The following is a 12989-nucleotide window of genomic DNA, read 5'->3' on the forward strand; positions in this document are numbered from 1 at the left end:
CATATGTGTATATATATATATGTATATGTATATATATATATGCCGTTATTAAATAAGTCTATTAGTGTGCTAATTATGTTTATTATAATATTAGTAAGACAAAACTTGTAAGATTAAAGTAATGTTTATCTATCTGTCGTTAGAACGATAACATAGTACTATCCTTTGTTATTATTGTAAGGACAGTTAGCAACCTTCGATATGTTATCGAACATAAAAGTGTTGTATAAATCATGCATATATATATATATATAATTCCTATATTTGTCAATAGAAAAAAGAAAAAAAAATTAAAAAAAAACAAACAAACAAACAAAACTACTAAAATGAAAGAAAAGGAAAAAGAACTGTGAGAAGGGGTGGGTTGAGAGAGAGAGAGAGAGGGAGATAGAACAACAAAACAGGAGAAATGTGAATTGTATTTTTTTTTTTTTTTTTAATAATCAATTTACATATAGAAATATAAAAAGCAAGCAAGCAAGAAAGAGAAAGAGAGAGGGAGTATATATTAAATTGATTCAACGAAAGAACAAAAAAAAAAATCTTCCAATTGTATTTTTTTTTCATCGTTTATTTTTTTTTTTTTTTTTTTTTGGAAGAGAGAAAAATACTATTTCGGCCCAATTTTTTAAAAAATAAATAAATACAATAATAAATATATATATATATATGTATATGTGTTTGTTGAGTATTAGCGATTGTTCTTTACAAACGTACTACCATGATCCTCTGTGTATATAATTAAAAGAACAATGAAAAAATAAGAAACAATAATAATGTTTAAGTAAGAAAAAAAAAACAGAAATAAATAAATAAATAAATAAATAAATAAATAAAAGCAGAGTTAATGAAAGAGAGCGAATGTAACATGGTGGTACACGACGTATATGTACAGAATCTAATAAAGATTCTGTCTTTTATATTACGTTTGATTTTATTTACAACATTGTCATTGTATAAGTAAACTTTATTATCAACTTTGTTGCCTTTTTTATCCATCAATTGAAATAGATATAAAATAATTCATTATTGTTCATGTGGTGGTTCAATGATTGACCAAACGCGGTGTTTTTTTTTTTCTTCTTCCTCTTTTTTTTATTAAAGAGTAATAGTAACAAAAAAATATTTATTGGCATCTTGCCCTGTGGGTTTGGGAATAGAATATGCCCACAGTATCCTCTGCTTGTCGTAAAAGCCGACTAATAGGGGTTGAGTGTTGGATCCGATTTAATCATCCAACCTCGTAAAAATTAACTTAAGTAACTTCGAACACATGGAAAGTAGATGATTTCATTTGATTCATTTTTTTTTTTTTTTTTTATTACATTTCAATAGACAAAGATAATTCTGTTTCTGTTATTGAACTACTTTCAGTATCCTAGGAAAAAAAAAAAAACAGAAAATTATTGTGTATGTTAAATATTTATTGTATTTTTTTCTTATAAAAAAAGGAAAAATATAACCAACCTTTATGGTGTAAGTTTTGAGCAAACGTCGTAGTTCAGAATTTTGTTTCTTTAAAAATTCAATCTCATTATTCAATCGTAGTCTTTCTTTCAAAGTTTCATGATATTGTTTAAGACCAACGAGTAAACCATCCCAAAGACGTTCCTTAGTCGGTGGAAACAAATCCCTGTATCTTTTCCAAAATTCTTGAATATCCTCAATGGTCAAACTACGCGAGATAGTAACTTTCTTAGTGAATAATCGTTCCTTCAATGATTCCGGTGTTTCGTCGCGTTTAATAAAATGATATTTCTCTATGAATTCTTTCAACGCTCTTGTAACATAAGACGCATGAATTTTGAGCAAATGACCCTTTTTACAGACCAGTCGACTCAGTTCATTTCCTTCCGATGAATTTTTACTTTCGATGTTTGACGAACACAATTCTTCTGAGGAAATTGATCGTATAGTCTCTCCCAAGGGACGTGGATCTTGCGATTGATCTGAGTCAACGTGTTTACAAACACCTGATGAGCATACATCATCAATGAAGAACTCTTGTTTTATTGTTGACACTAATTTAGACGCTGCTTCATCGTCTAATTCTTCACCACATACCACAGGTGTGTTACTCCTTATTTCACATTTATTTATTTATTATTATTATTATTTATTATTATTATGATTTAATTTATAATTTAATATAATTTTGTAGATTACGTCAAATGTGTTGTGTTATACATACGTGCTTGATGATGATGATGATGATGATGATGATGATGATGATGATGATAATGATGATGAAGAAGATTGTATTATTTTGTCCGTATCTTTGGATATATTATTATCAGATGATCTACAATCGGGACAATATGTATAAGGCAGAAAGAAATTTAATAAGAAGTGAACTTCCTCTTCGGATACAATGTTTAATGCCTGGAAAAACATGTGATTAAAATGATCGATTGATATCTTTTCATTTCAGAATAATTATTGAATACACACGTAAACACACACACACACACACACACACACCTGAAAAACATTATCCAATCTAATAATTATATTGTCCTCAATTGTATACGGTATAAGTATTTGTTGTATATTATCATCAATCAGATAACCCGATTGTTCGGATATTTGTTTCATTATATGATTCAACAAACGTCGTTCCAAATTGATGTCTTCCATGGTCAATGCTTTTTTATAAATAATAGGCATTTGTTTCTTTTCCAAAGCATCCATCCTTTCTATAATATAACAAGATAATATATTATTAATAATAATAATAATAATTTTGTATAAATTAATAATAATAATAATAATATTACCTTTATTTATTGTACTAATTGCAGTACAATAAGAAGGTAAATCTTCCTTGGTCAAAAGTTGTTCTTCTGGTGGTTGCCATAATAATCCTAAAGCTTGTTCATGTATTATTCGATCGGTAGCCATAATCTAAAACGTATCATTCATTCATCACATTATCCATAATCTTCATTAATGTTATTATTACTATATTTGTTTAAGAATAATTCATGATAATAATTATATAAATTACTTGATGAAAATTACTTTATCGACCAGCTCGTTGGCACGTTTTACATTCATGTCCCATATTTGAAAGTATTTCTTCTCATTGATGTTAGTAAAATGTTGAGATTTTTCTTCAAGTTCTAAAATATTTTTATGAGCTTTGAGAACTTGATCGGTCAAGTTTTGAATTTCAATTCGCGTGTCTTCTTCCAATTTGATGTAAGTTTTTTTTAATTCGTTCATAATATCTTGAAGCCTAAACAATGTTATGTGTGTATTAATTAATATTACTTTGTGTATTATTATTTTTTTTCTTCTTTTTTTTCAATATGGTGGACCGTAAAGTGTAATGTCGCTTTCTAACCTTTTCAAATCAAACGAATTAATTTTTAACAAATATTATTACTTTTAAATTAATAATACAATCACATCTTGTTATCAACAATCCAATGTTTTATCTGATAAACAAATTTTATAATATCAGATTGGTTTTTAATTAAAATCTAAAAACATGCATGTATTGAAACGACATTACTTTTCGGTCCCCTCCCCCCCTTTTAATACTAACTTATTAATTCGTCTTTTCTGTTCATTTTTGATTATAGTATTTTCTTCATCTCTATGTTTGAGAACAGCATAATTGTAGTTCAATTTTTCAACGTTCATCAAACAAAAAGCTTTCGTATCTTGAAGCTTTTGTTGAAGATCTTGATTCTTCAATTCCAAGGTGATTTTTTGAGAACGAAATTTTTCATGATGTTCGATCATTACTCGTTCCATTTCTTTCTCATAATCACGTACAATTTCTTTTCTTTTTTCTATAGCATCTGTATTATCATTGCGCAACTTTTCATAGAAAATTTCCCATTTTTCTTCCAGCGTATCCAAGATTGATTTACGTTCAGCATCCAAAACATTGTCGATGTTGTCCAATTCTTTACGATAAGCTTTAGCTATAACGTTCAACTGTTAACACAAACAACATATTTTTTTGTTGTAAATCAATAATTAACGAACAATTAACCGTTTGCACTAAAACGGCGTTGAATTAGCACAGGAATTAGCAGATTTAAGTGGCAACTCGAATGGCGCTGATACGGCGCCCAATGACTGATTTCAAGTCTTGTGTTTAATCTATCTGCTTATTTACGATGTTTTATAAGATATTTCTTTTAAAATATACTTAAAGGGTTGAAAAGGGACTGTAAGGTTTGTTCTGATCGTAATACACCTAAAAATAGGCCGGAAGTAACATATTATTGTGTCCTGATAAACCTAGGATGCAACTTTTGGGTATTGTTTTACGAAATATCATACAAAAATTAATTACAGAGTATAATATTTTTCAAATTTGGTATAAAAATAAATCAATTGATGAAATTTGATTACTTGTATACATTTGTTTGTTTATAAATGACTTTAATGTTGCCCTAATTTGTCCCAAATTGTCTCAAATTGTTGGTTAACGCAAACAAAAAAGGTTTCAAGTGTAAAGGGGGTTTAAGTTCCAAGTAAAATGATCAACCTGACGATCTATTCTTTCGATCAATACATCGACATCTTCGTTTTGTTTCTTCAAGTCGTCCGTAAATCTGAGATCAGCATTTTCCAGTTCAGCTTTAAGTCCAATTATAACTTCATCCTTTTTAGCTATTAATTCTAAACATTTAGTATTTTGACGTTTCATTTCTTCGTGTATGTCCAATGGATCTTTCGATGTGAGAATGTTAGACCATTTTTGATTGATTTCTTGATACTTGAGCATACATTCCTCGTTCTCTTTTTCAAGTTTTTTTAATAAAGTTTCTCTCGTAGCTTGGGTTTCTTTACGTCGTTCCAATTCACGTGCATCATTTGCAACTCTAACATTAGATATCTGTGCGTATTTATTGATACTTTTGTTAGAATATTTTGTGTATTAATCAATACAAGTGAAATTTAGATTGTAGAGTTTGATTGTAGGATTAATACGAACCACTTCTTCGGCTTCGGTTTTGATTTCTTCAAGGATTTCGGTACTGGTCAATATTTGTCCTTCGATAGGAGTTCTTTCAATAATTTCTTCATCTTCCTTTCTTTTTACCCTAAATAATAAAACATTCTTGACATATATCATTGTTGAGATATCTTGTAAAAAATACTTTAAACATTATGTTATCATTATTTGTAATTATTAATTGTGTTTTATTTATTTGTAGTTTATTAAATGATGAACTACAAAATCATACTTATGCAGAGCACTCAAACGATGTTGAATTCGTTGTCTTCTCGCCAATTTTCGTATATTTGGATCCGAAGATGTAACTGACAATTCCTTGGACTTTTTGTCCTTTTCAACATCTTCTATTAATTGTTTTTCTTTAGCAATCATGTTCTAATTATATATTTATTTTTTCTATTTTTAGGTCATTGGCAAATATAATTATTGCAATAATTAACAAAAAGAACTGAGTTAATGTAAGAAGATTGTAAAATGATTTATTTCAAGAAGTAAGCATATACATTTTACTTTTTCAGAAAACATAGCATGGTGATACAAGTTTGTTTAATCAATTTTTAAGTCATGTTTTTAATTACAAAAATAATCGTAGGATAATTAATCTCAGTCGGTAACAATTTCATGTCGATAATATTTTCCAGTCGGTAACAATTCCATGTCGGTAACAAATATCTGTCGGTAATAAATTCATGTCGATAACAATTACACATTCATTCCAACAACAACCGCTAGATGACTCTAGTAAGATCAATCGAAATAATGCCGCCATTTTGTTAAATCCTGCTGGTCATCCAATATCAAACGTATTTTATTATAGATACAAAATTGCTATAAATGCAATTATTTAAAAAAAAAAAAAAGCTTAACGCGCACGTTTGTATTATTTCATAAGAAATATCAGCAATCGTCATTAAATCTTCATATTCTTATTGGTTTTTCATCATACTTTAATTTTGTATTTAATGGAATGAAATTTCCATAATTTTCGCGTTCACGTAAGAGACGAATTCGATCATCGTAAGTGGAAAACCGTGTATACTTTAATTCACATATTCATTCGTACAACCATTCGACGATTAAAAACTTGACGAATACAAGATTGAAGAGAACATTATCACATATACATATACATACGTATCTACATACACATGTATAGAATAAAAAAAGGAATTGCGACAAAGGCTCTCGGTTTGAAACACGCAGAAAGTTGATGTTTCATTAGTTCAAACATCGGATGAGTATGACACATTCCTCATCATTGGATAAGTTTTGTTTTCTTCTTTCTCTCGTGTAAGATGCAAAAGAAAATAATTTACGCGCGCTTAAATACAATATACGTACCGTTAGATTCAAAGAGAAACGTGGTAGTAAGGTTACAGTGAAGATGAAGATGAAGATGAAGAAGAACAAAATATTTCTTTGACAAGAACAATGAACTCTTTTCATCGTTCACCAATAATAAGAAAACTTGGTGAACGGGTTAAGTCGAAGGAGGCAGGGGTGGGGGAAAACTAGTACTAGTATTACTTACGAACAATTCATTCAAAATGGCGGATTATAACCTATTAGTTTTCGAACGACCTTCAACAGTTAACGTCATTCGAAGTTCATAGAGTTGTTGCAAAAAGAAATCTAGGAAATTAGAAATATTGAATCAATTTGATAGGAATGTTTATAAGATTCTTAGAACCAATCGAATTCTTCTGATATTTTTTTCCAAATAAAAGAATTCTTTTTTCACCTGCGCTTCTGCTTGGAAGTGAAAAAAAGAAACAAACCCAATAAGCGCAGACCACTTGGGGTAGAGTCATAGAAAACAATAAATACAATATTATTAGTTTTAATAATTTTCTTTATCAACTGACACGACGATGACTACGACCACGATGAAGATGATGAAGATGATGACGATGATGACGATGAAATACGTTTTCTTGCAGTACACACGCGAACGAGAAAGAGACAGAGAAGAGAATCGAGCGCGATCGATACTCTTGAACTGTAAACAAGAAGGGTAAAAAAAAAAAAGGGTACGTCGTTGTTGACGACGAGAGAGAGAGAAAGAGAGAAGAGAGAGAGAGAGAGAGACACATGACTCATTCCATATCGATCCTTAAACTCGTACGATCCGTTTTGAAAGTAACATTCAATTGGATCCGACACTGAACATAAGTTTCCTCAAATTTCCTCACAATTTTGTATTACTTTGACTTGTCATACGAATAAATTAACTAAAAATACACACACACACACACAAGCCTAAAGGACATATATTTACGTAACTTTTCTATATTTTTAAATAAGAAATAAAAAAGTAAAACAAAAAACATAAAGAAAAGAAGAAGAACAACAACAACAATTTCGCATGTAATTCGCGACGCGTCATTGGCGAGGGGTTGGTGGTGGGGTTAGGGGAAGCACCTTCGGTCGATTTGACTTTGGAATTCGTTGGAAAGTCGTTTCCGGTTGGAGTTCTCGATAAAATAACACGTTGGTATTAGAAACAATGCTCTAGGAAGATTTTTCTTGACTCCTCTAGCCCCCCTAACCCTCGACCCACCAACCCAAGCCCACTACTGTATTACTAATACCATTACTACTAGTATTATTGCAACTACTACTACTACACACTACTACTCTCGTTCCTCTTTCTCTTTTGTGTCCCTCGAGGACGCGTTGGTGGTCTCTCCCTGGTCGATGCGAAAACACGATACACACACATATATATATGTATATATATCGTCGTTTGTTAGAGCAACAACAGCAGCAGCAGCAGCAGAAGTCGTTAATTTAAACAAAAATATATTGTACAATCGTCATTTCATTCGAGGTAGTAACACCTTTACGCGCTGAACCAATCGGACATTGGAACGTCATCGTCAAGGGAACGTCAAACAGTTTGTTGTTTCGTCGTACTGAACGAGTCAAAGCGAACGAACCTTATGGCGGATCGTACGTGCATACATACACACGTTATATACACACATATATATATATATATATATATATTTATACACATTTAAAAGCATTTATACATAGGATACATGCATGCATGCATGCATGCATACATATATACGAGTAACCACAAAGGCGCGGCGACGACCGCCATAGTCGATGCCATGGACTCACAACGGTCGTTGGTCGACACGAGTTTAGTGAAAACAAGATGGAGCGCCAGGCCCGTACTATATTCAAACTAGTACCCCTACCTTTGAGTTCGTCACTTTTCGTTCATTTTATCGTTTATTTTTTACAATATTATTCATGATCGTTCGAAAATATGTTTGTTAATGATTTATTAAATAACCAATGTAATTAATTTAACTAAATAAATACGCTAAAAGGGATTGAACCTTAGATTTAATTCAATTTAAGTATTCAACGAAGGAAGAAAATGAAAATTGCGTTTATTTACAACAAATATTCATTTATTTGATTGTCGAACTTGGAAGAAGCCTATACAAAGTTATTAATTTTAATAGAAATTAGTTTCAATACGAAAAGATTAGATTTGCGTCGACAAAGATTGAAACTTTCGAATCGTTAGTATAAAGAAACTTGAGAGTATAGTTAAATAGATTTTTGTATTGTATTTGATTTTATTTTCCTAATATATAATCCAATAGTCGGTCATTATTCTCTGTGTGTGCTTGCTCTCACAGTAATAGAAAGTACAGATGTCCCGGGTAATTGGCTGCACTTAAAACGGCCCTGGAGGAGAGCGGTACGGAAAGAGAAAGAGAAAGAGAAAGAGAGGGGAAGATAATAAGAAAGATGGCGGGTTTGCGTTGTGTCGTCGTCGTCGTCGTCGTCGTCGTCGTCGTCGTCGTCGTCGTCGTTGGGTAGCATAGTCGTCGACGACGACACCAACGACGACGATGACTGTGAGCAAAAGGGTGCAGGAGGAGCAGAGGGACACTACGCGACGAGGGGGCTTTGTAGGAGAAGGAAAAGGACAGAACTAAGAGAGTTCCTCAAAGCGTTGCGGTGCGAGGCAAAGGGATGTAAAGATAGAAAGAGAGAATAAGAGAAAGAAAGAAAGAAAGAGAAGTGAGAGAGAGAGGGAGAGAGAGAGAGAGAGAGAGATGATCGTTTGAAAGAGAAGGGGAATACACAGCGCTCTCGGCTCGGGGGTTCGGGTTAGCTCGTTCGACCCGTTATCCCTTCTCTCACCCAAAGGCTCGAGATCTCCCCTACCTGTCCTTGCTTCGATTCTACACGAATATCATTCTCATTCTCTCTCTCTCTCTCTCTCTCTCTCACTCTGCATATTTCCCCTACTCTAAAGGAAGAGAGAAGGAGAGAGAGAGAGAGAGAGCTTTTCCGCCGGCAACGGCGCGGAAACGTTCTATTCCCCCTCCTCACTACCAGCACCAATTCGCAATCGGCGAAAAGGGCGCTTGCGCTTGCGCGCGCACTGACACGTACACGTACACGTACACACGTCAACCATAAACTCACTCAGCAGAGCTTTTAGTAGCGCGCCACGGCGCACAAACACGACACTAATGTCCTACTCTTGTGATATTCCCCCTCCCCTCTCTCGACAAACCCACTTCCCCTCTACCGTTTTTACCCCTCTTGGTATGGGGTGGGAGTAGAGAACGTAAAGACATGTTTTCCGTTTCCCCACCAGACAGCGTAGCCTTACTCGAGGACGGCGGCGCTGCTTTACCCCCACCACCTAGGATTTTAATAGAACCGTGGAACGATAGCAGGAACGGGAGCGGGCGCCGCTAGCCAGCGAGCTGCGCTACGCTCCCGCCACGGTGACGTCACTTGGAGTAGTGTAGAGCAGTGAGTAGGAGCGAGCTGTTCACTCCCGTCCGCAATAAAGCTGCGCCCTTCGAAAAACGCGTGTTGTTTTATCGTCATTCACGAGTATAGAAAAAAATAAATAAAAAGAAAGAGGATATAGAAAAATAAAAAATAAAAATTACGAAGTCACCTGCATACGGACGTGTGTGTTTTTTTTCGCGCGCGCGGGTGAAAAGGAAGAAAAAATAAATTTAAAAAAATAAAATAAAAGTAATTGAAGGAAGAAAATTTTTGCATTGGCAAAATTATTTGCATTTTTTTTTTCTTAACATCTCTTCCTTCTTTTTCTTTCTTCAAAATATAATATATATATATATATGTATATATATATGTATATATATATATACATATTTCTGTAAATTTGTAAAATAAATTAATAATAATAAATAGAAGGAAGAAAAAGCAAAATAAAAAAATTAATCGCGCGCAAGGTGTGGAGTGGTGGTGGAGTGTGGATTGGTGGTGTGTTGTATTTCTCTCTCTCTCTCTCTCCCTTCTTTCTCTCTCTTTCGTTGTGTGCGTGAGTGCATCCCCGGTGAGGTGGATAATAACCAGTGAGTGCGTGAATATTAAAATCCCTTTTTTTTTGGGTTCTTTGAAATTCCCTAAATTATTTTAACTCTCTCTCTCTCTTTTTTATTTTTACTCTTTCTCTATCTCTTTCTCTCTGACTTCGAATTCGGGGGGGAGAGAGAGAGAGAGATAATAGATAATAAGAGAGACGACAGCAGCAGACACACACACACAAACACACAGACGTAGAGAGAGAGAGAGATTGCCGAGTTTAACGACCACGACGTTCAAAGCACCCACTATATTCAAACGTAGAAGGAGAGGGAGGAGGAGGAGGTGGAATCCTGAAAGATAGGAGAAAGAGTTAGAGCGAGAGAGAGAAGAAGAGTAAGAGGAGGAGGAGGAAGAAGAAGAAGAAGAGGAGGAGGAGGGTGAGGGTGGGTGTATATCTCGTGTGTCACGATTATTATTTCGTATTAGTTTTCTTCTTCTTATCCAAGAAGAAGCCGCGCAGCAGACAACAACATACATATACACGGGTTGTGGGCCTGGTGGGCCTTCTTCTCTACGTGGGAAAAAACGAAAGCAGAGAGTGGTGCCTATTGTGTGTCTTATTTCTCTCTACCGTGTTTGCTGTGTTGTCCTGTGGTAGTAGTTGGTGGTTTGTTGGGAGGGGGGGAGGAATAGTGACCGGTAGTGGTGACATCCGATTGAGTAAGAAGAAGTGGGTGGGTAACACACAACATATATACATCATACATACAACAATAAATAATAGAGGGAGTCTACCCAGAAACACTCGGCAGCAATAAAAGTTTTTAATAAAATCACGCGGGAAGCCTGAATCCTGACGAATAAAATCCGTTTGGGTACTTCCCCTTCTACATTTGTCGGTTTATAGTCAATTATGACAAATGCAGTGACTGTTAACTCGGATGAAGGATGTAATTCGTCGTCAGTTGATATAGTTGTATTCTAAAGGAAACAAAATTCAATATAAAGTTGTGTTATTCGAGTGAAAATAATCAAGCCCAGTACTACAAGTAGCAGTAGCAGCAGTATCAACGACAACATCAATTGTGTAGTTTCCTTTTACCCTTTGGTTATTTCTTTTTTGGGGGTTTTGGAAGAGAAGAAAAGAAGCAAGCAGCAGCAGCAAGCCTGGTGGTGGTTGAGGAGAGTTGTTCTTTTCGGTTTAAGTTATTTCGTTGATATTTGTTTAAAGCCCATCATTAAATACGGTGTTATTACATTAAATTGTTTGGAAAGATTAATGATGGATCGGCCGCTAGGTTTTACCGTAGTGGCCCGTGGTGTGACGTGTGATTAGCCCCCGTCGGTTTAGCCGTTCATAACGTGAATTAGTGGTGTACGATGTGGTGTTCGGCGACGGCCCTGGTCCTCCTCGTAGCCGTTGCCGTAAGTGGTGTCTTTTATAAGGGCTCATATTCTAGGTTATCCCATCGTTTAGTTTATTTAACAAGAAATCCTCCCATCATCGACTTTATTATTTACGCGTCGACCTCGCCGTCGTCGTCGACCTCGTCGTCGACCTCGTCGTCGTCGGCGTCGTCGTCGGCGTCGTCGTCGTCGTTGTTGTTGTGGTGGTGGTGGTCAACAACAACGTTATCCTCCTCCAATTTGCTAACTGAGTGGTGGTCATCATCATCATCATCACCATCATCATCGTCGTCGTCGTCGTCATCGTCGTCGTCGTCGTCGTCGTCGTTGTTGTCATCCTCGTCATCGAAGTCATCATCATCGTCATCCTTGCTGACGTTGACAACGCGAGAAACAACACCCCCAATACTGTTATCTACCAACAACAACAACAGCAACAACCGTTGGCGAATAATTACCAACAACAATCCGAACGAAGGCAATTTCAACTTCAACTTCAACTACAACGATCACAACGTTACTAAGGTGGACGACGATCATACCAGTTCAAGTTCCAGCAAAGACGCACTTAGAACAAACCAACCTAAAAACAATCTTGTTATAACCAACAACGATAGAAATTATTTCAACAAAAAAACTGTTGTTAATTGCATCAACAGTTGCTACTATATTAAAGACAATAGCGACAATTGCAATTACAAAATAATAAACAACGTCGCCAGTACTATTGGATTATTGTTCAACGTTATATTAATTCTTATTAATCCAATCAACAACAACGCCATCATCAACAACAATATCACTAAAAATTGCAGTGGTGGCGGTAGTGTCATCATTCACCAAAATATCAACAACAGCCCTTGCAGTGGAATCATCAACAACAGCAGCAGCAGCAACTTTATCATCAACAGCAGCAGCAGAAACAGGAACATTGTTGTTAGTGCTAGTGTTTAGTGATCATCAAGATCTGTTGTTGTTTAAAATTGCATTCTTGCTTTTGGTTCATCGATATAGTTCATTGAAATTTTTCTCCTAGTTTTAGTTTTTCACTAGAAAAAAAAAAAAAAGAGGAAAAGTGTAAATACGATTTGAAAAGGAGATATATATATATATATAAATATAAGTGTTTCTTCGTGAAAATTTAGTGCTACAAGTAAACATCGTCGGATTTAACAACTTAACGTTCCTTCGATTATATTTTCTATTTTTTTTCTCTCATTTTTTTGGGTTTATTATTATTTACTATTAAAAATAGTTCTTTGTTCTCTACTACTTA

At 34.5% G+C, this 12989-nt stretch overlaps 2 protein-coding genes and 1 long non-coding RNA gene across 6 annotated transcripts in view; 2 read left to right on the plus strand and 1 right to left on the minus strand.

The window, feature by feature from the left end:
• Window positions 1-2423, plus strand: part of LOC107071747 (zinc finger protein 385B) — a 9368-nt gene extending 6945 nt beyond the window's left edge. The window contains exons 7-8 of the mRNA XM_015331001.2: window positions 1829-2069; window positions 2162-2423. The gene's annotated coding sequence lies outside the window, so the exon portion shown is untranslated. The remainder of the gene's footprint in view (window positions 1-1828; window positions 2070-2161) is intronic.
• LOC107071748 (dynein regulatory complex protein 1) overlaps window positions 1-5400 on the minus strand; it is a 5869-nt gene extending 469 nt beyond the window's left edge. Inside the window, exons 1-10 of one of the 4 annotated variants that reach the window (XM_015331002.2) lie at window positions 5211-5400; window positions 4958-5066; window positions 4508-4858; window positions 3551-3948; window positions 3022-3238; window positions 2778-2904; window positions 2482-2696; window positions 2192-2382; window positions 1468-2080; window positions 1-1378 (exon numbers count right to left, since the gene is read on the minus strand). The exon at window positions 1-1378 is cut by the window's left edge and continues 469 nt beyond it. In XM_015331002.2, coding sequence (XP_015186488.2) covers window positions 1322-1378; window positions 1468-2080; window positions 2192-2382; window positions 2482-2696; window positions 2778-2904; window positions 3022-3238; window positions 3551-3948; window positions 4508-4858; window positions 4958-5066; window positions 5211-5353 — 2421 coding nt within the window. In that variant the 5' untranslated portion in view covers window positions 5354-5400 and the 3' untranslated portion in view covers window positions 1-1321. Of the gene's footprint in view, window positions 2081-2191; window positions 2383-2481; window positions 2905-3021; window positions 3239-3550; window positions 3949-4507; window positions 4859-4957; window positions 5067-5210 lie in introns of all 4 variants that reach the window. The other 3 variants (XM_089174928.1, XM_089174926.1, XM_089174925.1) reach the window with 3 other exon arrangements.
• A 2392-nt stretch (window positions 5401-7792) lies between these two features.
• Window positions 7793-8345, plus strand: LOC149031736 (uncharacterized). Its single transcript, XR_016177404.1, has 2 exons — window positions 7793-7933; window positions 8021-8345. It is a non-coding gene; the product is annotated as an uncharacterized LOC149031736 (long non-coding RNA).
• Window positions 8346-12989: the final 4644 nt, after the last annotated feature.

This window comes from Polistes dominula, unplaced genomic scaffold, assembly GCF_049000335.1.
Source record: "Polistes dominula isolate Pdom_NZ unplaced genomic scaffold, Pdom_raw_medaka contig_78, whole genome shotgun sequence".
NCBI classification, from domain to species: domain Eukaryota; kingdom Metazoa; phylum Arthropoda; class Insecta; order Hymenoptera; family Vespidae; genus Polistes; species Polistes dominula.